Here is a 27459-nt window from a genome sequence, read left to right on the forward strand (position 1 = left end):
GAGTGGAGGGGTCACTGTGCATGCTAAATAGCTTCAGTTGTATCCGACTCTTTGCAATCCTATGGACTGTAGCATGTCAGGTGCCTCTGTCCATGGGGGTCCTCGAGGCAAGAATACTGGAGTGGGTTACCATGCCTTTCTCTAGGGGATCTTCCCCCAGGGAAGATTCTCCCTGCATTGACAGGCAGATTCTTTTACCACTAGCGCTATGTGGGAAGCCTGGAGGGGTCACTAGATCTCCCCAATTTATCTTTCACATGTTGAGTGGTCAACTTAAATTTTTATTTGATAAAAATGGCTATCCTGCTAAAAGATTTTAAGATGTTTATTTTAGACTAAAGTGAGTGACAGTCACTCAGTCATGTCTGACTCTTTAAAACCCCCTGGACTATACAGCACACGGAATTCTCCAGGCCCGAATACTGGAGTGGGTATCCTTTCCCTTCTCCAGGAATCTTCCCAACCCAGGGATCAAACCCAGGTCTCCCGCGTTGCCAGCAGATTCTTTACCAGGTGAGCCACAGGGGAAGCCTTATTTTAGACTATTCCATGGGTAAAGGGGGGACAATGGATTGTGTGCTTGAGAAGCAAAATTTCACTACTTTACACACTTTCCTTTAGCTGGAGGATAATTGATACACAATGTTACACTGGTTTCTGCCATACAACAATGCAAATCAGTCGTAATATATATCCCCTCCCTCTCCTCTCCTATCTCACCCCTCTAGGTCATCTCAGAGTCCCAGGCTGGGCTCCCCAACTTTACTCAGTTCTATTGTGTAAATGTAAAAAATGAACATATAGCATTTTAACTTAAAAATAAAAGACTTATAAATAGTGCAGTGATGTGGAGGAGTGTAATGCACTGTCTGCTACCCAGGCCTGTCTGTTACCAATGGGACCAGCATACCTCAGATCAGGCCTCATCATCTCCTCTCTCTTACTTTCTGTGAGACCTGAGCATTTCTTTACACAAACTACACACTGTGTGTGGATTTTAAATGCACAGATTATTGTATCTTTCTCATTTTAAAAATATCCATTCACTTTACAAGACAGTTGGAGGAGAATAGTCAAAGGACAGATATGCCCTCCTACAAAAGACTTGCACTGGTAACACTGTCAAGTACTTTTTATGTTTTGGTTTACAATGCAAGTTTTTTTGTTTGTTTTATGTAGTTGGATATACTTGCATCTAGGTCCAAGTTTATGTCCTTTAACAAATTTCTACCATATTGAAGTCCTAACTTTCATGTCTCTTGAAAGAATTAAAATTAAAATCAGTTCTTGTTTCTCTCTCCTTTTGCTTTGGAACAGGTCCTTTGCTTCAGAAAGATGATTGTGACTCATCCCAAGGTCAGTGTGCCCCGCCTGTCTACAGTCGGTCCAGTGTGGTTCCTGGCAGCACAATTAGTTCTCTGAAATTTCCACAAAGCTTGGAAAGACTTCTGATAAATCCACTGTGAAAGCCTGGAATAACTCCGGTACAACTAGCCTATTACTCTTGAAAACTGTATTATTTCCTTTGATCAATTTTTAGAAATTAAAGAAATAACGGTGAACGTGAATTTCATTTGGGTCTTGACATTGGCAGGTCAGTGGGAACACAGACTTCACACTTCCTGCCTCATCACCTGGCACTAAGGAGGTGGCACTACTGGCGTGGTGTCAGGAGGCCAATTAAAATGCAAAGATGCCAAAAGACAGTCTCAGCCTTCCCTGGTGGTCCAGTGGTTAAGAGTCGTCCTTGCTTGCAGGGGATGCTGGTTCGACCCAGGAAGATCTCACATCCTGCACAGCAACTAAGCCCAAGCACCAGAACTACTGAGCCCACACTCTAGAGCCTGAGAACTGAAACTGCTGAGCCCATGTGCTCTAGAACCTGTGTTCCACACCTAGAAAGTAACCCTGCTCACTGCAACGAGAGAAAACTCCTGAGCAGCAACGAAAACCCAGAGTAGCCAAAAATTACTAAGTAAAGAAAAATTTTTTAAAAGACTCAGTCTCATAACATAATACCCAGAATGTCCCGATTTCAGTTGAAAATCACTCCTCTTTCCAAAAAATGGGAAAATCTCCACCTGAATTAGAAAAGACAAATAGATGCCAAGACCAAGATGACAAGGATATTATCTGACAAGGAGATTAAAGGAGTCATCCTAAAAATATTTCAAGGACCAGTCATCAACATGATCAACATACATTTTTTAAAAAAGGAAAATCTCCAGCAAAGAAATAGAAGATAAAGAAGAACTAAAGGAAAATTTTAAAAGTGAAAAATATGCAGAGCTGGATAACTGAGACAGAGACAGAATGTCTCAGATACCCACTTTGGAAAGCTGCCTCGTGCACTCAAAATGTAACCAACTCAGTTGCAACTAGACATTTGTCCCAGTGCCATGTACTGTGACATTATATTTGCTTTTATTATTGGTACATACCCATCACATTAAAAGAAAGAAGAGTGGACTTCATATTTTATTTTTAAAGCATATTAAAGTGTCAATTATTTTGTTATCCAATTAGATGGCAAAGCATTGTGTTTATTATACAACACCAACTGGGCTAAAAAGAATCAAGTGTTGATTTTATGAGACTAAGCACTCACCACAGCATTCCCAACTTACAGGAAGACAAGTCAGAAAAAAAATAGAAATTTTAAAATGGAATAGCTCATCAGAGCACAATTTCTTCACAAAAATAAAAATGAGGCTGCAACTAAAGGAAGTCTCCAAGCGTTGGACAAACATGAAGAGTCATTTACTAACGGTGAGTTAATTAGATTGACTCACTGCAGTACCTGAAAATAAACTAGTTTAAGACTATTGGTCATACAACTATAACTTTCTTGAAGAGCTGAGGACATTGTGAGCAACATGAACAGCTAAGTAAAATAGGGCCAATGTTTTCAAGTGATATTCTTTGGCCTTTGATAAGCCTAATGGGGTTGCTTTATAGGTGTTGCTTATTTGAGAAACCAATCCTGAGTTTGAAGCACCTGAGTTACACTGTACCTAGTGTGTGTGTGGAGCAGGGACATTTTCAAAGAGGTTCAGAAAACACAAATTCAGTCCAATCTGAACGCAAATTGTTAAGCTGCTTTACAGTAGATGATGGTAAAAACACTTGTGGAGCAAAACAAGGCTTAGTTGGACAAATTTGCAAAACTTCTGAAAATACAAACCCTTTAATGTGAATTATTTGTCATTTTGTTATTCAACAGCAGGGACTTTGCAAAAAAATATTGGAATCTATCATGTGTTATTGAACCGGTAAGTCAGCAGTGACCCTCATTTGGACTTATCCCTTATTACTTTCATGAGTTTTTGTCAGAATAAAAACTGAATATCCTAACTTTCTCAACTGCATAGCAATTCAATAGGTTAGCAATTGTAAAGTGTTAATGTTCTTTTATTATTTTTTTTAGCTCAGGGCTGAATTGAATTTTTTTCTATGATAATCACTATTATTAACCATGGGTTGAATTTGAAAATTAGTTTTGGTTACAGATTTAAATGCTTCTTAGTGAAATCGACCTAAAACTCTAAGGAAATATAGAGCTTGTGTGTAAAATTTACACTGTAGTAAAGCAAATTAGACAACAGCTAATGTTTAAATCACAAGTAAAGAAAAGTTGCCTTATGTACCTCCTGTGCTGTCAAAAATTATGGACACAGTCGAAGTTGGGGGGGAAGAAGGAGAGGGTGAGATGTATAGAGAGACAGCAGCAGCAGCAACATAGAAACTTGCATTACCATAAGTAAAATAACAACCAATGCAAATTTGCTGTATGTCTCAGGAAACTCAAACAGGGGCTCTGTAACAACCTGGAGGGGAGGGGTGGGATGGGGAGGGATGCAGGAGGGAGGTTCCAGAGGGAGGGGACATATATATACCTATGGCTGATTCATGCTGATGTTTAGCAGAAACCAACACAATTCTGTCAAGCAATTATCCTTCAATTAAAGATAAATAAATTTTAAAAACAAAAAAAGAAAAAGAGGTGCAAACTCTATTCCCATACAAATTTGTGTGAGTATACATTCTGAGCTGAAACTACAGTTGTAACAATATTTTTTTGGACTGCAATGAAAGTGCAAAGGAAATGTCCTTATTGCAAAATCCATTTACCTGAGAAATCGATGGGCTTCCACCTAACTTTTGATTGGAAGTGATAATCTGCATTGTAATGACATGCTCCAAAATCACTGCAGATGCTGATTGCAGCCATGAAATTAAAAGACGCTTGCTCCTTGGAAGGAAAGTTATGACCAACCTTGATAGTATATTAAAAAGCAGAGACATTACTTTGACAACCAAGGTCCGTCTAGTCAAGACTATGGTTTTTCCAGTGGTCATGTATGGATGTGAGAGGTGGACTGTGAAGAAGGCTGATCACCGAAGAATTGATGCTTTTGAACTGTGGTGTTGGAGAAGACTCTTGAGAGTCCCTTATACTGCAAGGAGATCCAACCAGTCCATTCTAAAGGAGATCAATCCTGGGTGTTCATTGGAGGGACTGATGCTAAAGCTGAAACTGCAATACTTTGGCCACCTCATGCGACGAGTTGACTCACTGGAAAAGACTCTGATGCTGGGAAGGGTTGGGGGCGGGAGGAGAAGGGGATGATGGAGAATGAGATGGCTGGATGGCATCACTGTCTCTGTGGACATGAGTTTGAGTGTACTCCGGGAGTTGGTGATGGACAGGGAGGCCTGGCGTGCTGTGATTCATGTGGTCGCGGAGAGTCGGACACGACTGAGCGACTGAACTGAACTGAAAAGGCAGATATCAAGAGGAGAACCTAGCAGAATTCGATAAAAGTCTCCCAAGTGGTAAATACTCTCAATTAATACCAAATCTTCAGGGGTCAGTATTTGCTAGTATTCACCTGCGTGACAAAAAAATTTTCAGAGGTAAAATATGTAAAATCTTATTACAGGTCGGCAGTAATAGATGAACACTTGCAATCAATTTTGATGACAGGAAATAGTAACTTTGAACCCCAACTAAGCAAATGTAATCCCCCAAATACTACCATTCTTTCCATTAGTGTTCCTGTATTGCAAAATATCATGCTTAGTTTTTGTTTATGAAATCTTATGGAAATTTGTTTCTCTCTTGTCATCTGGATATATACTTAATACATTCAATTTTGCAACTTGGCCTGTAAAACCTAAAGGAGATTTACCATCTAGCTCTTTATAAAAAGTGTTTGCAGACTCCTAGAGAGGAGATTTGGTCTGTGTCTATTTATTTATTTATTTTGAGACAGCAAGACAAACGCCCATGAAATCACAAACAAACCTAGTCTCTTCCTTTTCTTTCTCCTAAATTTAAACTATTCTTCTGAAGTACAGAAAAGCTAAGGAATCTTGACCACCCACCTTTCTGCACACACAGTCCCTTTCCAGAGGTCACCCAGGGGTCATCCTGCTTCCTCCCTTTCTCCCCTACTGTTTAGTCTCACTGGACAGCCAGAGTGATCCTGTTAACAAGCAGGGCAGTTCTGACCCGTTTGCCTTCAGCCCCGCAGCAGCTGCCCATTTGATCCCTTTTAAAGCCATGACCTCACAGTGGCACTGTCAGCCCATGTACCCACCCCATCCCCACCCACATGGAACTGGCCACACAGGCCTTGGATTTTCCTTGGCATACTCCTTTCTTAGAGCCTTTGCATGGAATATTCTCCTTGCCTGGAATCATGATGCCTGACTTAGCAAATAAAAATACAAGATGCCCAGTTAAATTTTCATTTCAGATAAACATATAATTTATTTGACTATGTCCCAAATATTGCATGGGACATACTGACATGAAAAAATTACTCTGTACTTATTTGAAACTCAACTGTGACTGGGTATCCTATATTTTGCCTGCCAGCACTTGGTGGAGCGCTCCTAACTTCTATCAAGTCTTTTCTCAGAAAAATCTCCTCAGTGAGGTCCACCCTTCAGTTCAGTTCAGTTCAGTTCAGTAGCTCAGTCATGTCCAACTCTTTGCGACCCCATGAATCACAGCACACCAGGCCTCCCTGCTCCTCACCATCTCCCGGAGTTCGCTCAAACCCATGTCCATCGAGTCAGTGATGCCATCCAGCCATCTCATTCTCTGCCGTCCCCTTCTCCTCCTGCCCCCAATCTCTCCCAGCATCAGAGTCTTTTCCAGTGAGTTAGCTCTTCACATGAGGTGGCCAAAGTATTGGAGTTTCAATTCTAACATCAGTCCTTCCAATGAACACCCAGGATCGATCTCCTTTAGAATGGACTGGTTGGATCTCCTTGCAGTCCAAGGGACTCTCAAGAGTCTTCTCCAGCACCACAGTTCAAAAGCATCATTTTTTGGCGATCAGCTTTCTTCACAGTCCAACTCTCACATCCATACATGACCACGGGAAAAACCATAGCCTTGACTAGACAGACCTTTGTTGACAAAGTAATGTCTCTGCTTTTTAATATGCTCTCTAGGTTGGTCATAACTTTCCTTCCAAGGAGTAAGTGTCTTTTAATTTCATGGATGCAATCACCATCCGCAGTGACTTTGGAGCCCCAAAAAATAAAGTCTGACACTGTTTCCACTGTTTCCCCATCTATTTCCCATGAAGTGATGGGACCAGATGCCACGATCTTCGTTTTCTGAATGTTGAGCTTCAAGCCAACCTTTTCACTCTCCTCTTTCACTTTCATCAAGAGGCTTTTGAGGTCCTCTTCCCTTTCTGCCATAAGGGTGGTGTCATCTGCATATCTGAGGTTATTGATATTTCTCCCAGCAATCTTGATTCCAGCCTGTGCTTCTTCCAGCCCAGCGTTCCTCATGATGTACTCTGCATAGAAGTTAAATAAGCAGGGTGACAATATACAGTCTTGACGTACTCCTTTTCCTATTTGGAACCAGTCTGTTGTTCCATGTCCAGTTCTAACTGTTGCTTCCTGACCTGCATACAGGTTTCTCAAGAGGCAGGTCAGGCGGTCTGGTATTCCCATCTCTTGAAGAATTTTCCACAGTTTGTTGTGATCCACACAGTCAAAGGCTTTGGCATAGTCAATGAAGCAGAAATAGATGTTTTTCTGGAACTCTCTTGCTTTTTCCATGATGCAGCAGATGTTGGCCATTTGATCTCTGGTTCCTCTGCCTTTTCTAAAACCAGCTTGAACATCTGGAAGTTCACGGTTCACATATTGCTGAAGCCTGGCTTGGAGAATTTTGAGCATGACTTTACTAGCGTGTGAGATGAGTGCAATTAGTACCCATTTAAAATTACCACCCAGGTCTTTCCCTACCACACCCAAATTCCTTTACCTTTCTTACTCTCTTCCTTACAACATTCGTCACCTTCTAACATGCCAGATAATTCACTGGTTGTGTTCACTGTTTATTTTTATCTCCTCTTGTTCAAGTATAAGCTTCACATGGACAGAGATCTGGGTGTTTTGCAGCAGACAAAGCACTAATCTATCCCAGTAACTAGAAGTGAACCAGGCACATGAGAGTTCTCAAGAAATGACTGTTGGAAAATGAGTGAGTGTCCTCCGAGCAGCACCTAGATGTCCACAGGCAACAATTCCACCTTGAACTTATTTATATTTTTCCAAGTTTTTTCTTCCCTCCCCATCCATCGAAGCTGGCAGGCTGGTATCACTCCCAAATTATCCCTCTCTCTTATCCTGCCCTCTTCCTCTCCCCCAGATTATTTGGTTTCCACAACTTGCTACAGTTCCTCTGTATTACTCCTCAACCATCACCTGCTCACTGCTCCATGGTTCCACCTTGTCCTTTAGGTGTTGTGTGTTACTCTATAATCTCAAAGTCTCCTTGCCTCTTATCTATCCCCGTATGATCCCTTCCTCATACTTCTTGATGATCTTTTTAAAATGCAAAATAATGAGAAATGAAACAGAAAACACAATTTATAAAACCGACAGTGTGAATCTCAAAACTGATAAACTGTCTCAAACTATGACATGACATGAAAAACTACCTCAAGTTCAAATTGCCTTAACAGAAGCTATTTCAGGTCTGCATATTCCAAGATAAACCCTTAGTTCAGGGTTTCCACAAAGACTCAAGGATTCCAAAAATGAGACTGTGCCAGCAACTCCCTTGGTTTACAAATTCTGGCAGGTCCTCGCTGTCCAAACCCACCCCAGAACCATCTGAAGTCTTTCAACACCCTGCCCTCACTCTCCCTTTGAGATGTTATCAAGACTTCCTGGGGGTGATGCTCACTTTTGCTGAGAAAGTTGAATAAACTCAGCTTCATGTGATCAGTCTCTGATGGTCTTGGTAGGACCTTTGTAGCCCTCTTTCAGTTTTCTGCTTCAGTTCCTTTTATTACTCTCTATGGCCTGCAGAGAAGTCTGCTAGTCCCATCATGGTGCACAAGCTGTCCCCAAGAAGCCACCTGCCCTCTGCTCCCAACATGGTTGTAGCTTTATTCTTTCATCTTTTCCTGACTTTGCAGATGTCCCACCTACCTGTCTTTTTCTGCTCCCTAGTCCTTTCTTTCAGGTACAGTTCAAGTTCCATCTCCCAAGCTACACATCTTTCTTACCCATTCTCAGTAGCCTTTTAGACATACATTGGCCCAAGTATTGAATAGTTGGCTTACTCAGCTCGTTGGAGAGACATGATTTGCCCCATCTCAGGCTCAGCATCAGATCCAGTGCCTGGTATATGGCCATCATTTGTAAACTTTTCTCCATAAATTAAAGGTAACAGCTGAGGAAAGTGCTACTATTTTTCTTGTTCCTCTTTCTTTAAGATGTGTCTCACGGGCTTTGAAATTCTTTCATTCTGTCACTAAGGCAGGTCCAACACTTTGTGACCCCATGGGCTGCATCATGCCAGGTTTTCCTGTCCTTCATTGTTTCCTGGAATTTGCTCAAAGTCATGTCCACTGAGTCAAAGACGCCACCAACCATCTCATCCTCTGTCACCCTCTTCTCCACCTGCCCTCAATCTTTCCCAGCATCGGGGTCTAAAAGACTCATTAAAATGAGTTGGTTCTTCACATAAGGTATTCAAAGTATTGAAGCTTCAGCAACAGTCCTTCCAATTAATATTCAGGGTAGATTTCCTGTATTATTAACCGATTTGATCTCCTTGCGTCCAAGCAACTCTCAAGAGTCTTTTCCAGCACGACAGTTTTAAAGCATCAGACTTCTTTACAGTTCAGTTCTCACATCCACACATGACTACTGGAAAAGCCATAAGACCTTTGTCAGCAAAGTGATGTCTCTGCTTTTTAGTACACTGTCTAGGTTAGTCAAAGCTTTTCTTCCAAGGAGCAAGCATCTTTTAATTTCATGGCTGCAGACACTGTCCACAGGGATTTTGGAGCCCAAGAAATCACTTTTTCCACTTTTCCCCACCTATTTCCCACAAAGTGACGTCACAAGAGGCCACAATCTCGGTTTGTTGAATGTTGAATTTTGAGCCAGCTTTTTAACTCTCCTCTTTCCCCCTCATCAAGAGGCTTTTTAGTTTCTCTTTGCTTTCTGCCACTAGGGTAGTGTCATCTGTGTATCTGAGGTTGTTGATATTTCTCCTGGCCATCTTGATTTCAGCTTGTGATTCCTCCAGCCTGGCGTTTTGAGTGATGTACTCTGCAAAGAAGTTAAATAAGCAGGGTGACAAGATACAGCCTTGTCATACTCCTTTCCCAGTTTTGAACCAGTCCATTGTTCCATGTCTGGTTCTAACTGTTACTTCTTGACCTGCATACAGGTTTCTCAGGAGGCAGGGCAGGTGATCTACTATTCCCATCTCTTGAAGAATTTTCCACAGTTTGCGTGATCCACACAGTCGAAGGCTTTGGCGTAGTCAGTGAAGCAGAAGTAGATGTTTTTCTGGAATTCTCTTTTTTGTGATCCGACAGGTGTTGGCAATTTGATCTCTGCTTCCTCTCCCTTTTCTAAGTCCATCTTGAACATCTGGAAGTTCATGGTTCATGTACTGCTGAAGCCTCGCTTGGAGAATTTTGAGCATTACTTTGCTAGTGTGTGAAATGAGTGCAGTTGTGAGGTACTTTGAACATTCTTTGGCATTGCCTTTCTTTGGAATTGGAATGAAAACTGACCTTTTCCAGGCCTATGGACTCTGCTGAGTCTTCCAAATTTGCTGGCATATTGAATGCAGCACTGTCACAGTGTCATCTTTTAGCACTTGAAATAGCTCAACTGAATTCCATCACCTCCACTAGCTTTGTTCATAATGATGCTTCCTAAGGCCCACCCGACTTTGGACTCCAGGCTGTCTGGCTCTAAGTGAGTGATCACGCCATCATGGTTATCTGGGTCATGAAGATCTTTTTTGTATAGTTCTTCTGTGTATTCTTCCCACCTGTTCTTCATATCTTCTGCTTCTGCTAGATCCATACCTTTTCTGTGCTTTATTGTGCCCCATCTCTGAGTGAAACGTTCTTACACAGGACTGGGGAAACAGAGGGCACAGACAAAACCTTGTGTGCCCCAGGACCCAGGAGAAAAGAGCAGTGACCCCACAAGAGACTGCCACAGACTTGCCTGTGCTGTGAGTGTCCAGGAGTCCCCAGCAGAGGCGTAGGTTGGCCGTGGCCTGCTGCAGGGTCGGGAGCACTTAGCATGACAGTGCATGCACCAGACCTTTTGAAGGAGGTTGCCATTATCTTCGTTCAGTTCAGTTCAGTTCAGTCGCTCAGTCGTGTCTGACTCTTTGCGACCCCATGAATCACAGCACACCAGGCCTCCCTGTCCCTCACCAATTCCCGGAGTTCACTCAAACTCATGTGCATCGAGTCGGTGATACCATCCAGCCATCTCATTCTCTGCCATCCCCTTCTCCTCCCACCCCCAATCCTTCCCAGCATCGGAGTCTTTTCCAATGAGTCAGCTCTTTGCATGAGGTGGCCAAAGTACTGGAGTTTCAGCTTTCGCATCAGTCCTTCCAATGAACACCCAGGACTGATCTCCTTTACAATGGACTGGTTGGATCTCCTTGCAGTCCAAGGGACTCTCAAGAGTCTTCTCCAACACCACAGTTCAAAAGCATCAATTCTTTGGCGATCAGCTTTCTTCACAGTCCAACTCTCACATCCATACATGACCACTGGAATTATCTTCATTACTTCCATCATAGTTTGTTCTCAGGGCAAACAACAGGGAGGGAACATAGATCCACCCAAAAACAGAAAATTGGATTAAAGATTTACTGAGCATGGCCCCACTCATCAGAACAAGACCCAATTTCCCCCACAGTCAGTCTCTCCTATCAGGAAACTTCCATAGACCTCTTATCCTTATCCATCAGAGGGCAGACAGAATGAAGCCACAGTCACAGAAAATTAATCAAACTTATCACATGGACCAAAGCCTTGTGTAACTCAATGAAACTGAGCCATGCTGTGTAGGGCCGCCCAAGACAGACGGGTCATGGTGGAGAATTCTGACAAAATGTGGTCCAGTGGAGAAGGGAATGGCAATCCACTTCAATATTCTTGCCTTGAGAACCCCATGAACAGCATGAACAGCAACAAGGGATTTCTAAGAACATTATACCTGAATTCAGAAAACACACAAGCATAAATGGAGAAGTGGCTTAGGTAAGCAGCAGTTACAGAATGTTGCCTTGGTGGTGGTGCTTTAGTCACTAAGTCGTGTCCGACTCTTGTAGCCTGCCAGCCTCCTCTGTCCATGGGATTCTCCAGGCAAGAATCCTGGATTGGGTTGCCATTTCTTTCTCCATTAACACAAGGTAAACCAGCTTTGATTAGCCAAGTTTCCATTACAATCATCATCTTAATTGCCCATTGTGAGATTAATCATGTAGGGCCCACTTGCTACTAGTTCATCTATGGCAGAAAAGAAGTGAAAAGAGTATAGAAAAGAAACTCAGATCATGTTAGTTTTCTATTACTGTAAACAAATGACCACAAACTTAGAGACTTAAGACAACATCCACTTACTGTCTCACAGTATCTGTAGGTCAGAAGTCCAGGCCCAATGCAGATGGGATCTCTGCTGGGGGCTAACACGGATGGAACCAAGATTTTGGCCTAGGCTGCGTTCCCATCTGGGGCTCAGAGTCCTCTTCCAAGCTCATTCAAGTTGTTGGCAGAACTTTGTCTCTTGCAGCTGTAGGACTGGGGTCCCCAGGGACTGATCTCAGATTCTAGAGACAACCCTCAGATCCTAGCCACCTTGGCCCTGTCACAATATGGCAGCTTCTTTAAAGTCAGCAGGAAAATGTACCTCCACACAGAGCAGTCTAATCAAGGGAATAATAACCCTCATATTCATAGGTCTTCTCCATTCTCCAGATTGTGCAGGTCTTGTGCATTAACAGGAGGGAATTAGGGGGCCATCTCAGAATCTTCCTACCACACGATGGTTATAGGGAGATTTTTAATACAGTGTCAAAAGCAAGACCTATTGTGTATCAGAGGAATGCACAGAAGTTTCTGATCTGAAGACTAGGAATTGAGTACTTAATGAAAATAGACAGGAAACAACTCAGGAATAATAAACAAAGGCATCAAGCAGTTTAAAGTAGAATTTAGCTGAAATGTAATAGGATAGATTTTCTTTTTCTTAAAATGGGAGTTAGCGTTTAAACAGTTTTATTATTTTTGAAGCAAAATTGCATTGTTATTGATTACAAATATACTGCTCAATGATACAATAAACGTCAATGTGGAATGCTTTGTGATACACCAGATGGGTGATTCAATTCAGACCATCTCCCCATCTTTGGTTTCCTGTCCTCCACAAAGACCTAAAACTGGTTGAAATGGCCTGAAAGACCATAGTTTTGACCTATGCTGCAAAGTGCAATGTTAACACTTAACCAGTAAGAAATCAACTCAGTAATCAGTAAATATCTTGAGTGAAACAACTCAGTGTATCCAGTTAAATAATTTTAAATGATTGTTTTATAAGTCTAATTTATTCCCTCTGTTCTATCTGCATTTTTTTATTTTAAAGTGAATCGAGAGATTGGGATTGACATTTATTAATATATACTACTATATATAAAATGGGCTTTCCTGGTGGCTCAGTGGTAGAGAATTCCCCTGCGAACTCAAGAGACATGGGTTTGATCCCTGAGGTTGAGAAGATGCCCTGGAGAAGGAAATAGCAACCGACTCCAATATTCTTGCTGGAAATCCCATGGACGGAGGAGCCTGGCGGGCTACAGGCCATGGGGTTGCAATAGAGTCAGACATGACTTAAGGAATAAACCACAATAACAATATATAAAATAGGTAACTAATAAGAACTTGCTGTATAGCACAGGGAACTGTACTCAATGCTCTGTGGTGACCTAAATGGGAAGGAAATCTAAAAAAGAGTGGATATATCTATAGGTATAATTGATTCACTTTGCTGTTCAGCAGAAACTAACACAACATATTAAAGCATCTATATGCCAATAAAATATCAAAGAAATCGATACCTGATTCCTATACTACCATAAAGTATTTTAGATACAATACTTTTACTTATGAAGGTTAAAGATCATTTTATCTCTTAAACAGCAGCACAACCCATTTTTGAATAGCATAATCTTCTTAATAATCCAAATATTTTCTAGATAATTATTTATTTCAATATTTAAAGTTTTCTAGTTTCTAGATATGGGAAAGTGTATTCTAAAGCATAATTTGCTTTAGCTGTCTTTTCCCATATACTCTATTTTCTAAAATCATACAGAAAAAATAATTTAGTTTTAAAGGCTGAAAGAAATTCCCTAGTATGACAGTGTAGTATCAGCATATCAAATAACTTCTACTTTTATTGAAACGAAAATTAAAACACTGAAACACAGAGAAATATAAAACTGAACATATGCAGAAAATTTCCACCAGAAAGGATATGAAACAAAATGTTAAATCTGCATGTATAATATGGTATGTTATGCTTCAGTTTCCATAGCAACTTCTTTGACAGCTGTTAACAGGGATATTGCTGTGAAATATAAAATAGCATAAAACAAAGGTAAACATAGTTTCAATCAGTGACTGGCTTACTACACACAGAAGACAGAAACTAAACCACATGATATTACTGAACTAAACAAAGATGGTAACAAGTCTGAGAGATTTACAGTACAGCATTAACAAACTCCATATTGGAGATACGGGCTTCTCTGGTGGCTCAGATGGTAAAGCGTCTGCCTGCAGTATGGGAGACCCAGGTTCAATTCCTGGATCAGGAAGATCCCCTAGAGAAGGAAATGGAAACCTACTGCAGTATTCTTGCCTGGAAAATCCCATGGATGGAGGAGCCTGGCAGGCTACAGTCCACGGGGTCCCCAAAAGTTGGACACTTTGCCTCATACAACCTGACTTTTTGCATCACTGTGGCCTGACACTTTGCCACACTGTGGCCTGACTCTTTGCCACAAGGGGGCCTGACTGTTTGGCTCACTGGTCTCAGACTCTGGTCCTCACTAAGGCTTGACTCCCATCCTCACCATGCCGTAACTCTGGTCCTCACTAAGGCCTGACTCTCGTACACACTAGGGCCTCACTCTGGTCCTCACTGCATGTCCTCTCCAGTACCTGACACTGTCTCTCACTGGGCCCTGGCTCTTGTCCTCACTGGGCCCTGAGTCTACTCCTCACTGGGCCCAGACGCTGGTCCTCTCTATGGCATGACTCTCTCTCAACAGCCGGACTCCTCTTCTATGGCTGACTCTGGTCTTCACTATGACTTGATTCTTGTCCTAGCTACGGCCGGGCTCTGGTTCGCACAGAAGCCTCAGTCTGGAATTCCCTGTGGCTTGACTCTCTGCCTCACTCCAGACTGATTCTCTGCCTTACTTGGCCTGAATCTGCATCACATTGCTTCTCACTATGCCCCGACCCTGTTGATCACTAGTCCCCAATTCTGCCCTTCACTGGGCCCTCAGTCTGGTCCTCACTGGTCCTCTTCACAGCCTGAATCTGGTCCTCTCTATGGCCCACTCTGCTCCTCGTTATGGCCTGACTTTGATCCTCACTGTGTCCTGACTCTGGTCCTCTCTACGGCCTGACTCTTTGCCTCACTGGGGCCTGACTTTGGTCATCATATGCCCTGACTGTTGTCTTCACTGGGCCCTGACTCTGGTACCACCTACAGCCTAACTCTGGTCCTACTGGTCCCTGAGTCTGGTCCTGAATGGGGCCTGAATCTGGTGCTCACTAGGCTCTGACTCCAGGCATCTCTACCGCCTGACTCTTGCTTCCCAGCTGCCTGACTCTCTGCCTCACTTCGGCCTGACTCTTGTCCTCACTGGGGCCTGACTCTTGTCCTCACTAGGGCCTGACACAATTCCTCACCTGGCCCTGATTCTGGTCCTCACTACTTCCTGACTCTGGCCGCACTATGGCATGGCTCTGGTCCTCACTAGGGCCTGAGTCCCGTGCTGTCAAGGCCTGACCCTCGTCCTCACCGTGGCCTCACTCATTGTCACTACAGCATGACTCTGGTCCTCACTGTGGCCTGACTCTGGTGCTCCCCAGGCCCTTTATCTGGTCCTCACTGGGCCTTGATGCTGGTCTTCACTACAGCTTGCCTCTGTCCTCACTGAAGCCTGACTCTCGTTTTGCAAAGGCCTGAGTATGGACTCACTGAGCACTAAATCTGGTCCTCCCTGCAAACTGACTGTCTTTGGTGAGAACCAGCCTGATTCTGGTTCTCACTAAAGCCTGACTCTCCTCCTTACCCTGCCATGACTCTCCTCCTCACCATGGCCTGACTCTCGTCCTCACTATGACCTGACTCTTTCCTCTGTCCTGACTCTTTGCCTCACTGGGACCGGTTTCTTGTCCTCATTGGAGCCTCACACTGTTTCTCATTGGGCCATGAGTCTGGTCCTCCCTGTGGCCTGACTCTAGTTCTAAGTATGGCATGACTCAAATCCTCACTAGGGCCTGTCTCCGGTCCTCACCGGGCCCTGATTTTGTTCTTCCCTGGGCTCTGTCACTGGTCCACTCTCCAGCCTGCCTCTTGCCCTCCCTCCTGCCTGACTCTGGTCCTCTCTGTGGCCTGACTCTGCCTCACTACGGCCTGATGCTTTGTCTCACTGGGCCTGACTCTGGTCCTCATCAGGCCCTGACTCAGGTCCTCACTGGGCCCTGACTCTAGTACTTTCTACAGCCTGTTTGGTCCTCACTGCGGCCAGACTTTGGTCCTCTATGGCTTCACACTGTCCTCTAAACTGCCTGACTCTTTGTCTCACTTGAGTCTGACTTTTTGACTCACTGGGGCCTGACTCTTGTCCTCACTGGAGCCTAAGATGATTCTTCACCTGGCCCTGATTTTGGTCCTCACTATCCCTGACTCTGCCCCACTATGGCATGAATCTCATCCTCTCAAGGCACTGACTCTTATGCTGCTGCTGCTAACTTGCTTCAGTCGTGTCTGACTCTGTGCGACCCCATAGACTGAAGCCCACCAGGTTCCCCTGTCCCTGGGATTCTCCAGGCAAGAACACTGGAGTGGGTTGCCATTTCCTGCTCCAATGCATGAAAGTGAAAAGTGAAAGTGAAGTCGCTCAGTCCTGTCCAACTCTTAGCGACCCCATGGACTGCAGCCTACCAGGTTCCTCCGTCCATGGAATTTTCCAGGCAAGAGTACTGGAGTGGCTTGCCATTGCCTTCTCCAACTCTTATGCTACTAGGGCCTAATTCTTGGCCTCACTAGGGCCTGACATCCTCAGAGTACATCCCAGAGTCAGCATCAGTGAAATGCTGGGCTGGATGAAACACAAGTTAGAATCAAGATTACTGGGAGAAATATCAATAACCTCAGATATGCAGATGACACCACCCCTATGGCAGAAAGTACAGAGGAACTAAAGATCCTCTTGAAGAAGGTGAATGACGAGAGTGAAAATGAAAACACTGTCTTAAAACTCAAAATTCAAAAAATTAAGATCATGATGACTGGTTCCATCACTTCATGGCAAATAGATGGGGAACAATGGAAACAGTGAAAGATTCTATTTTCTTGGGCTCCAAAATCACCTCAGATGGTGACTGCAGCCACAAAATTAAAAGATATTTGTTCCATGGAAAAAAAGCTATGACAAACGTAGACAGCTATTGGAAAGCAAAGACATTACTCTGCCAAGAAAGCTCTGTCTACTCAAAACTATGGTTTTTCCAGTAGTCATGTATGGATGTGAGACTTGGACCAGAAAGAAGGATGACCCGTGGAAGAATTGATACTTTTGAACTATGGTGTGTTGGAGAAGACTCTTGAGAGTCATTTGGAGGGTAAGGTGGTCAAACCAGTCAATCCTAAAGGAAATAAATCCTACATATTCATTAGAAAGACTGATGCTAAAGCTGAAGCTCCAATATTTAACCACTGATATGAAGAGACAACTCACTGGAAAAGACCCTGATGCTGGGAAAGATTCATGGCAGGAGGAGAAGGGGATGACAGAGGACAAGATGGTTGGATGGAATCTCTGATTCAAGGGACATGAGTTTGAGCAAGCTCCGGGAAATGGTGACTGTGAAGCCTGGCATGCTGCAGTCCATAGGATCGCAAAGAGTTGGACATGACTGAGTGACCGAACAACAAGTACAGAAGCAAGCCCTGAGCAGAGAAGCAACAGCATGTGATTTCTTGTAGAGGGCAGAGTGCTGGCAGGGCAATGGCATGGCAACACGGGAGGAGGAAGGCAACGAGGCCTTTGGTACCTATTCAGAAACCACAGAGAACAACCAGAATATCATTCTTCCAGAAACACATAGGAAGTTCTGTACAAAGTCTGCCCCAGAAATATTCCAGCCAAGCCCTGAGGAGGTTGGGCTACTTACACCCAACACCCAGCACTTATTGGTTAGACCCTCCACTGTCAATTGTTTAGTCATGTCTGCCTCTATGTGCCCCCATGGACTGTAGCCGGCCAGGCTATCAGAATACTGGGGTGGATTGCCATTTCCTTCTCCCGGGCATCTTCCTGAGTCAGGAATCAAACCCGGGTCTCCTGCATTGCAGGCAGATTCTTTACTCTCTGAGACACGTGGGAAACCCAGACACTCCAGGACCAAATATCATTTCCTGGTCAGGGACTGCAATACCCTAAGGACAGATTCAAATGAACAATTCTTTCAACTAATACTAGTGTTTTAATGTTACTCACATAATGCCATCTCGAGAACACAGATGCACAGAGGCACACATATACCTCTATAAAATAAATACATGTTAAGTATCCATTTTATATTGATATATTTTATAACTACATATATACTCACTTAGTATAGTATTGAACTACCTTAGTAACATATGGGTACGCATAAGCATATGTATATATCCATATACATATTATATCCATTTTATTGATATAAGGAAATTGAAAAGTACTGAGGGAGGATGTGAGGTACAAGAGCACAGTCTTTAGCACTAGACAGACTGAGATTTACAACCCTATCTGGGACTGAAATTAGCAGAATGACCCTGGAGAAGTTATTTACCCTGTCTGTGCCTATAATTTGAGGATTATAATGCCCCTTTCCTCGGGTATGTAGGAAGACTAAAATAAGATTGTGATAATAACAGCTAAAATTTTGGGGAATCAGCATATTAAAAAGCAGAGACATTACTTTGCCAACAAAGGTCAGTCTAATCAAGGCTATGGTTTTTCCAGTGGTCAAGTATGGATGTGATAGACTGTGAAGAAAGCTGATTGCTGAAGAATTGATGATTTTGAACTGTGGTGTTGGACAAGACTCTTCTTGAGAGTACCTTGGACTGCAAGGAGATCCAGCCAGTCCCTTCTAAGGGAGATCAGTCCTGGTGTTGTCTCTGATGCCATCAACTGACAAGATCAAAATTGTACAGAAGGGTTAAGACATGTAATTTGAGGTAACAGATAACAGAAGAAATGAAGGTAGAACCAAGGATTTGAAACTCTATGATTTAGGTGTTCATCTTAACTGATTTTTAATTTAGATACATTTGTTCCCAGGAGGTTAAGGTGAAGGCTGGTAGAGAAAGGATAAGGAAAAAACAAGATAAGACTTGGGCACAATAAGAGGATTTGGTTACGGGCTAATGTTTCCAAACTGGGGCTAACCTGAAGGCATCTCAAATTGTAATGGATATTGCTTTAAGAAATACGGTAGCCAGCAATCTGTCACTGACCATAATGGAAAAGAATAAGTGAGGCTCAGGTCTTTTCATGGGTTAAGGAGTATGTGAAGAGCTGACCCTGACCCAAGTGGATTGGCTTTGGGGAGGGGGGGCTAATTATGTCTCATTAAGAAAGGTTAAAGCTTGCTGGACCAAGTAGACACTAGAATCCTAAGGACAAAGTCCCTGTGTGACAGTTGAGGAAAGCAGCAACATCTTGAGCCAAACTGAAAGGGTCATCACAACATCCAAATTTAAAAGAAAAAGCCATTCCAATGTCCTACAAAATAGCCTATTCTGATACCTCAAAGGTAAGAGCATCTTCTTCCTTCTTTTTGACTAGCTACTGGGATGTCTTAATGGTGAGGTGAAACTTGGGAAGGGGCTAAGGCGGCCTCAAATTTTCTTTCATATTTTTATTCAGAATGCCCAGAAAGGACTTTAACGTTTCTCTATTTCTACATAAATTCAAAGATTTATTGCCACATAAGTCTGAATTTCTTATTTCCAAAGGGAAATAAGCTATGAAAATTAATACTGTTTTGCTCAAAGAGGCTGGTGGTCATTCTGTATATGAAAAATACAGACCCCACCACACTGGTAACTAATGTGACTAGATGGTTCTGGAAGTCTAGCCTGAAGAGCAATGAGAAAGGGGATCTTAAGACATTGTGAACATGAAGGGAGGCATTAAGGATCTGTGAATGTGAAGGGAAATCTTAAGGAGTTGTGAGTAGGACAAAATATAAAAGAAATATGTGTACCCTTCTGGACAGAACAGAAAAAGATGTGTTGTACTGTAGACAGCCTGATATGCTTTTGACATGGAGGGCTACTGAGTTTTCCAGCCTGCCCCGCCTCTGCTGGGTTGCTATGGTTTCAGGCATTATGATTCCACAAACCCTGATGTCACACGCCAGGGTCAGAAGCAGCAGGGAAGAGCCTGGCTCCCTCAGTCTCATCCAACAGCTGACGGGGGTGGCAGCCAGCTGCACGTGCCCAAGAACTTGGCACCGCCCAGTTCCATCCCAAGGGGCACATCTCCCTTCTAGGTGACACATTTTCAGCCTAAGTCTACAATAACTTCATTATCAAGGTAATAAGTTCATAAATTTATTTTTTACAGGTTTTTGTTTGTTTGTTTGTTTTTCTTAGGATTGAGACTTAGGCTATATCCAAATCATGAGGGACCTCTGTGCCTCCCCCTTCTTCTTGAAGGGAGAGTCCAAGATCTTAAGGGAATGAGATGGAGGGGATTAGGGAGAATGGCAAAGGGTTGAAAGGTAGTAGTATCCTGTGAAAGGCTAGCCATCAGAAGACAGTTATTAAAATGTTGAGACTGAGAGAGGCAGAGGGAAGGAGAGGGAGGGAGGGAGGATGGGAAAGGAGAAAGTGGGGAGGAGGGAGGAAGGAGAAGAGATGGAGGAAAGGAGAGACGGTGGAAGGGAGGAAGAGAAAGAGGAGGAAAGGAGGGAGACAGAAGTGTGGGAGGTGTCAAGGGGCTTGAAGGAAGTTGGCAGAGTTGATTCTCTCTTTCAACAGTAAAATTAAACTTTGTCCTGTGGGATCAGGGTCTGATCTTCCCTCAGACATTTGTCTCTTAGTTATACTTATAGCTATTAGATTGAGTGGTCTCAATGTTCAGAAACTTGTTCCATATGTTGAAATCTTTATTCGCTTTACTAGCATTGACCTTAGCCTTCTCCAGTGGCCCTGTGTGGTAAGTATTATAGCTGTTAACCTAAGACGTGGGTTAGACTGCTGCTGCTGCTGCTAAGTAGCTTCAGTCGTGTCCGACTCTGTGCGACCTCATAGACGGCAGCCGACCAGGCTCCCCCGTCCCTGGGATTCTCCAGGCAAGAACACTGGAGTGGGGTGCCATTTCCTTCTCCGGTGGGTTAGACTAGGTTTAGCTAAAATTCAGTTAAGGGGAATGAGGTGAACTTGACTCCCCTACAGTGTGTAGACCCCCTTTTCAATTTGTTTCCCAGGCTGTCATTTTTCCTGACTGGCATTTTCCCAGGTCAATATGATACTCCCTTGGTTTCAAATAGTTGGTGTGGGGAATCTAAATTAAAGTAGACCGTGGACTGAGCTAAAAGATAATGATCTCGATCTTCAGGTCCAAACATTTCAGAGTGTCCTTCCCCCATGGCTTACCCTATCACTTCCCAACCTAAACCTTATATGAAACACAGATGGGTTTTAGAAAGCCCTCCAGGGATTCTTAACCAATTCAGTTTCTTAAAATCATATATTAGACTCTCAGATTTACTTTATTTCTCTTTCCAGATGTCTGATGGTATTGACTGGTTACACAGCCCCAGGGGCATGAGCAAGGTTGCTCTCTACAGCCCAACAGGACAAGATCAGGACTGCCAAGTGGTAAGACACAAAAATGACTCCTACCAAGGAGTGGAAAGCATTGGTGTTTGGGGATAGATATTCTGGAGCCCAGGATAGGCTAATGGATAGTGACCTATCCAAGGATTCAAGCTCAGTAAGGTCTGTGGGGGATCAGTGTGGTCATGGATCACACAGTGACAATTTAAGGGCGGGGCCAGATGAGTGATGTAAAGGATCTGGTGGGGGGGGGCAGGCGGGGGAGGGAGGCTGAGGGGAGTGAGGGGTGGTGGTTGCCTAGTTCCCAGCCTTCATTACCTCACACCTCTGAAGTCATAATGATGTCTCCTAGCTCCCAGTAAGTTGCCTCAAAGCTGGACTCCCTCAGGGGGTCAAAATACTTCACGCTATGTTTCCCAAATTAAGAGTGCTTTACATAGTACTTCATATTTTTTATCACGTTCAAGCGCCACTCATACTGTTATTTAATATGCATTTCTACAATGTATTTTTAAATTTATTTTAATTGGAGGAAAATTAAATTACAATATTTAATCAGCCATGGGTATACATGTGTCCCCCATCCTGAACCCCCCTCTCACCTCCCTCCCCATTCCATCCCTCTGGGTCATCCCAGTGCAGTCACCCTGAGCACTTGTCTCATGCATCGAACCTGGACTGGCGATCTGTTTCATATATGATAATATGCATGTTTCATTGGTATTCTCTCAGATCATTCCACCCTCGCCCTGTCCCACAGAGTCCAATAGACTGTTCTATACATCAGTGTCTCTTTCACTGTACTACATATAGGGTTATCGTTACCATCTTTCTAAATTCCATAAATATGTGTTAGTATACTGTATTGGTGTTTTTCTTTCTGGCTTACTTCACTCTGTATAATAGGCTCCAGTTTCACCCACTTCATTAGAACTGATTCAAATGTATTCTTTTCAATGGCTGAGTAATATTCCATTGTGTATATGGACCACAGCTTTCTTATCCATTCGTCTGCTGATGGACATCTAGGTTGCCTCCATGTCCTGGCTATTGTAAATAGTGCTGCGGTGAACACTGGGGTACACCTGTCTCTTTCAGTTCTGGTTTCCTCTGTGTGTATGCCCAGCAGTGGGATTGCTGGGTCATATGGCAGTTCTGTTTCTAGTTTTTTGAGGAATCTCCACACTGTTCTCCATAGTGGCTGTACTCGTTTGCATTCCCACCCTTTAACCGTGTTAAAGGGTTCCCTTTTCTCCACACTCTCTCCAGCATCTATTGTTTGTAGATTTTTGGATAGCAGCCATTCTGACTGGCATGAGATGGTACCTCATTGTGTTTTGATTTTCATTTCTCTGATAATGAGTGATGTTGAGCATCTTTTCTTGTGTTTGTTAGCCATCTGTATGTCTTCCTTTGAGAAATGTCTATTTAGTTCTTTGGCCCATTTTTTGATTGGGTCATTTATTCTTCTGGAATTGAGCTGCAGGAGCTGCTTGTATATTTTTGAGATTAATTATTTGTCAGCTGCTTCGTTTGCTATTTTTTTCTCCCATTCTGAAGGCTGTCTTTCCACCTTGCTTAGAGTTTCCTTCATTCTGCAAAAGCTTTTAAGTGTAATTAAGTCCCATTTGTTTATTTTTGCTTTTATTTCCATTACTCTGGGAGGTGGTTCATAGAGGATCCTGCTGTGATTTATGTCAGAGAGTGTTTTGCCTATGTTTTCCTCTATGAGTTTTATAGTTTCTGGTCTTACATTTAGATCTTTAATCCATTTGAGTTCATTTTTGTGTATGGTGTTAGAAAGTGTTCTAGTTTCATTCTTTTTAACATTTTTTTCAGTTTTATTTATTTATTTTTTACTTTACAATATTGTATTGGTTTTGCCATACATCAACATGAATCCACCATGGGTGTACATGTGTTCCCATCCTGTTGACCAGTTTTCCCAGCACCATTTGTTAAAGAGATTGTCTTTTCTCCATTGTATATTCTTGCCTCCTTTCTCAAAGATACGGTGTCCATAGGTGTGTGGATTGATCTCTGCATTTTCTATTTTGTTCCACTGATCTATATTTCTGTCTTTGTGCCAGTACCATACTGTCTTGATGACTGTAGCTTTGTAGTATAGCCTGAAGTCAGGCAGGTTGATTCCTCCAGTTCCATTCTTCTTTCTCTAGACTGCTTTGGCTATTCGAGTTTTGTTTTGTTTCCATACAAATTGTGAAATTATTTGTTCTAGTTCTGTGAAAAATACCGTTGGTAGCTTGATAGGGATTGCATTGAATCTATAGACTGCTTTGGAGCATATACTCATTTTCACTATATTGATTCTTCCAAACCATGAACATGGTATATTTCTCCATCTATTTATGTCTTCTTTGATTTCTTTCATCAGTGTTTTATAGTTTTCTATATATATATATAGGTCTTTTGTTTCTTTAGGTAGATATATTCCTAAGTATTTTATTCTTTTCATTGTGATGGTGAATGGAATTGTTTCCTTAATTTCTCTTTCTGTTTTCTCATTGTTAGTGTATAGGAATGCAAGGGATTTCTGTGTGTTAATTTTGTATCCTGCAACTTTAGTATATTCATTGATTAGCTCTAGTAATTTTCTGGTAGAGTCTTTAGGGTTTTCTATATAGAGGATCATGTCATCTGCAAACAGGGAGAGTTTTACTTCTTTTCCAATCTGGATTCTTTTTATTTCTTTTTCTGCTCTGACTGCTATGGCCAAAACTTCCAAAACTATGTTGAATAGTAGTGATGAGAGTGGGCACCCTTGTCTTGTTCCTGACTTTAGGGGAGATGCTTTCAATTTTTCACCATTGAGGACAATGTTTGCTGTGGGTTTGTCATATATAGTTTTTATTATGTTGAGGTATGTTCCTTCTAGTCCTGCTTTTTGGAGAGTTTTTATCATAAATGGATGTTGAATTTTGTCAAAGGCTTTCTCTGCATCTATTGAGATAATCATATGGTTTTTATCTTTCATTTTGTTAATGTGGTGTATTACATTGATTGATTTGTGGATATTGAAGAATCCTTGCATTCTTGGGATAAAGCCCACTTGGTCATGATGTATGATCTTTTTAATATGTTGTTGGATTCTGTTTGTTAGAATTTTGTTAAGGATTTTTGCATCTATGTTCATCAGTGATATTGGCCTGTAGTTTTCTTTTTTTGTGGCATCTTTGGTTTTGGTATTAGGGTGATGGTGGCCTTATAGAAAGTTTGGACGTTTACCTTCCTCTGCAATTTTCTGGAAGAGTTAGAGTAGGATATGTGTTAGCTCTTCTCTAAATTCTTGGTAGAATTCAGCTGTGAAGCTGCCTGGTCCTGGGCTTTTGTTTGCTGGAAGATTTCTGATGACAGTTTCAATTTCCGTGCTTGTGATGGGTCTGTTAAGATTTTGTCTTTCTTCCTGGTTCAATTTCAGAAAGTTATACTTTTCTAAGAATTTGACCGTTTCTTCCAAGTTGTCCATTTTATTGGCATATGGTTGCTGATAGGAGTCTCTTATGATCCTTTGTATTTCTATGTTGTCTGTTGTGATTTCTCCATTTTCATTTCTAATTTTGTTGATTTGATTCTTCTCCCTTTGTTTTTTGATGAGTCTGGCTAATGGTTTGTCTATTTTATTTATCTTCTTGAAGAACCAGCTTTTAGATTTGTTGATTTTTGCTATGGTCTCCTCTGTTTCTTTTGCATTTATTTCTGCCCTAATTTTTAAGATTTCTTTCCTTCTACTAACCCTAGGGTTCTTCATTTCTTCATTTTCTAGTTGCATTAGGTGTAGAGTCAGGTTGTTTATTCGACTTTTTTCTTGTTTCTTGAGGTAAGCCTCTGTCGCTATGAACCTTCCCCCTAGCACTGCTTTTACAGTGTCCCATAGGTTTTGGGTTGTTGTGTTTTCATTTTCATTCATTTCTATGCATAGTTTGATTTCTTCTGTGATTTGTTCGTTATTCCAAAGCGTGTTCTTTAACCTCCATATGTTGGAATTTTTAATAGTTTTTCTCCTGTAATTGACATCTAATCTTACTGCATTGTGGTCAGAGAAGATGCTTGGAGTGATTTCAATTCTTTTTAATTTACCAAGGCTAGATTTATGGCCCAGGATGTGATCTATCCTGGAGAAGGTTCTGTGTGCACTTGAGAAAAATGTGAAACTCATTGTTTTGGGGTGAAATGTCCTATAGATATCAATTAGGTCTAACTGGTCCATTGTATCATTTAAAGCTTGTGTTCCTTATTAATTTTCTGTTTAGTTGATCTATCCATAGGTGTGAGTGGTGTATTAACGTCTCCCACTATTATTGTGTTGTTAATTTCCCCTTTCATAGTTGTTAGCATTTGCCTTACATATTGTGGTGCTCCTGTGTTGGGTGCATATATATTTATAATTGTTATAGCTTCTTCTTGGATTGATCCTTTGATTATTATGTAGTGTTCTTCTTTGTCCCTTTTCACAGCCTTTGTTTTAAAGTCTATGATATGAGTATCGCTACTCCTGCTTTTTTTTTTGTTGTCCATTTGCATGAAATATCTTTTTCCAGCCCTTCACTTTTAGTCTGTATGTGTCCCTTGCTTTGAGGTGCGTCTCTTGTAGACAACATATATAGGGGTCTTGTTTTTGTATCCATTCAGCCAGTATTTGTCTTTTGATTGGGGCATTCAACCCATTTACATTTAAGGTAATTATTGATAAGTATGATCCCTTTGCCATTGACTTTGTTGTTTTGGGTTCAAATTTATACATCCTTTCTGTGTTTCCTGTCTAAAGAATATCCTTTAGCATTTGTTGAAGAGCTGGTTTGGTGATGCTGAATTCTCTCAGCTTTTCTTGTCTGTAAAGCTTTTGATTTCTTCTTCATATTTGAATGAGATCCTTGCTAGGTACAGTAATCTGGGGTGTAGGTTTTTCTCTTTCATCACTTCAAGTATGTCCTGCCATTCCCTTCTGGCTTGAAGTGTTTCTATTATGGGAAACACTGTTATCCTTATGGGACTCCCTTTGTGTGTTATTTGTTGTTTTTCCCTTGCTGCTTTTAATATTTGTCCTTTGTGATTGATCTTTGTTAATTTGATTAATATGTGTCTTGGGTGTTTCTCCTTGGGTTTATCCTGTTTGGGACTCTCTGGGTTTCTTGGACTTGGGTGACTATTTCCTTCCCCATTTTAGGGAAGTTTTCAACTACTATCTCCTCAAGTATTTCCTCTTGGCCTTTCTTTTTGTCTTCTTCTGGGACTCCTATGATTCAAATGTTGGGGCGTTTAACGTTGTCCCAGAGGTCCCGGAGGTTGCCCTCATTTCTTTTCATTCTTTTTTCCTCTCTGCTTCATTTATTTCTACCATTCTATCTTCTACCTCACTTCTCCTGTCTTCTGCCTTTGTTATTCTACTGTTGGTTCCCTCCAGAATGTTTTTTATCTCATTTATTGCATTATTCATTATTGATTTTCTTTTATTTCTTCTAGGTCCTTGTTAAACCTTTCTTGCATCTTCTCCATCCTTGTCTCCAGGCTATTTATCTGTAACTCCATTTTGTTTTCTAGATTTGGGATCATTTTTAGTATCATTATTCTGCATTCTTTTTCCGTTAGACTCCATATCTCCTCCTCTTTTGTTTGGTTTGGTGGGCATTTACCATGTTCCTTTACCTGCTGAGTATTTCTCTGCCTTTTCATCTTGTTTAGATTTCTGCATTTGGGGGTGGCCTTTCTGTATTCTGGCAGTTTGTGGTTTCTCTTTATTGTTTGAGGTTCCTCCCTGTGGGTGGGGTTGGACCAGTGGCTTGTCAAGGTTTCCTGGTTAGGGAAGCTTGCCTAGGTGTTCTGGTGGGTGGAGCTGGATTTCTTCTCTCTGGAGTGCAACAAGGTGTCCAGTAGTGAGTTTTGAGATGTCAGTGAGTTTGGTGTGACTTTGGGCAGCCTGTATACCGAAGCTCAGGGCTACGTTCCTGCATTGCTGGAGAATTTGCTCTGGAACTTATTGGCTCTTGA

At 42.1% G+C, this 27459-nt stretch overlaps 1 protein-coding gene across 5 annotated transcripts in view; it reads left to right on the forward strand.

Moving 5' to 3' along the window:
• Nucleotides 1-27459, forward strand: part of LOC129557854 (A-kinase anchor protein 4-like) — a 93956-nt gene that overhangs the window by 58740 nt on the left and 7757 nt on the right. For 2 of the 5 annotated variants that reach the window (XM_055428500.2, XM_055428499.2), the window contains exon 1: nt 20496-21495. In XM_055428500.2, coding sequence (XP_055284475.2) covers nt 21262-21495 — 234 coding nt within the window. In that variant the 5' untranslated portion in view covers nt 20496-21261. Of the gene's footprint in view, nt 1-18779; nt 19422-20495; nt 21496-27459 lie in introns of those variants that run through there. The other 3 variants (XM_088844905.1, XM_088844907.1, XM_088844906.1) reach the window with 3 other exon arrangements.

This window comes from Moschus berezovskii, chromosome 16 (assembly GCF_049115385.1).
Source record: "Moschus berezovskii isolate FMDL1 chromosome 16, NW_MosBer_1.0, whole genome shotgun sequence".
Classification (NCBI taxonomy): Eukaryota; Metazoa; Chordata; class Mammalia; order Artiodactyla; family Moschidae; genus Moschus; species Moschus berezovskii.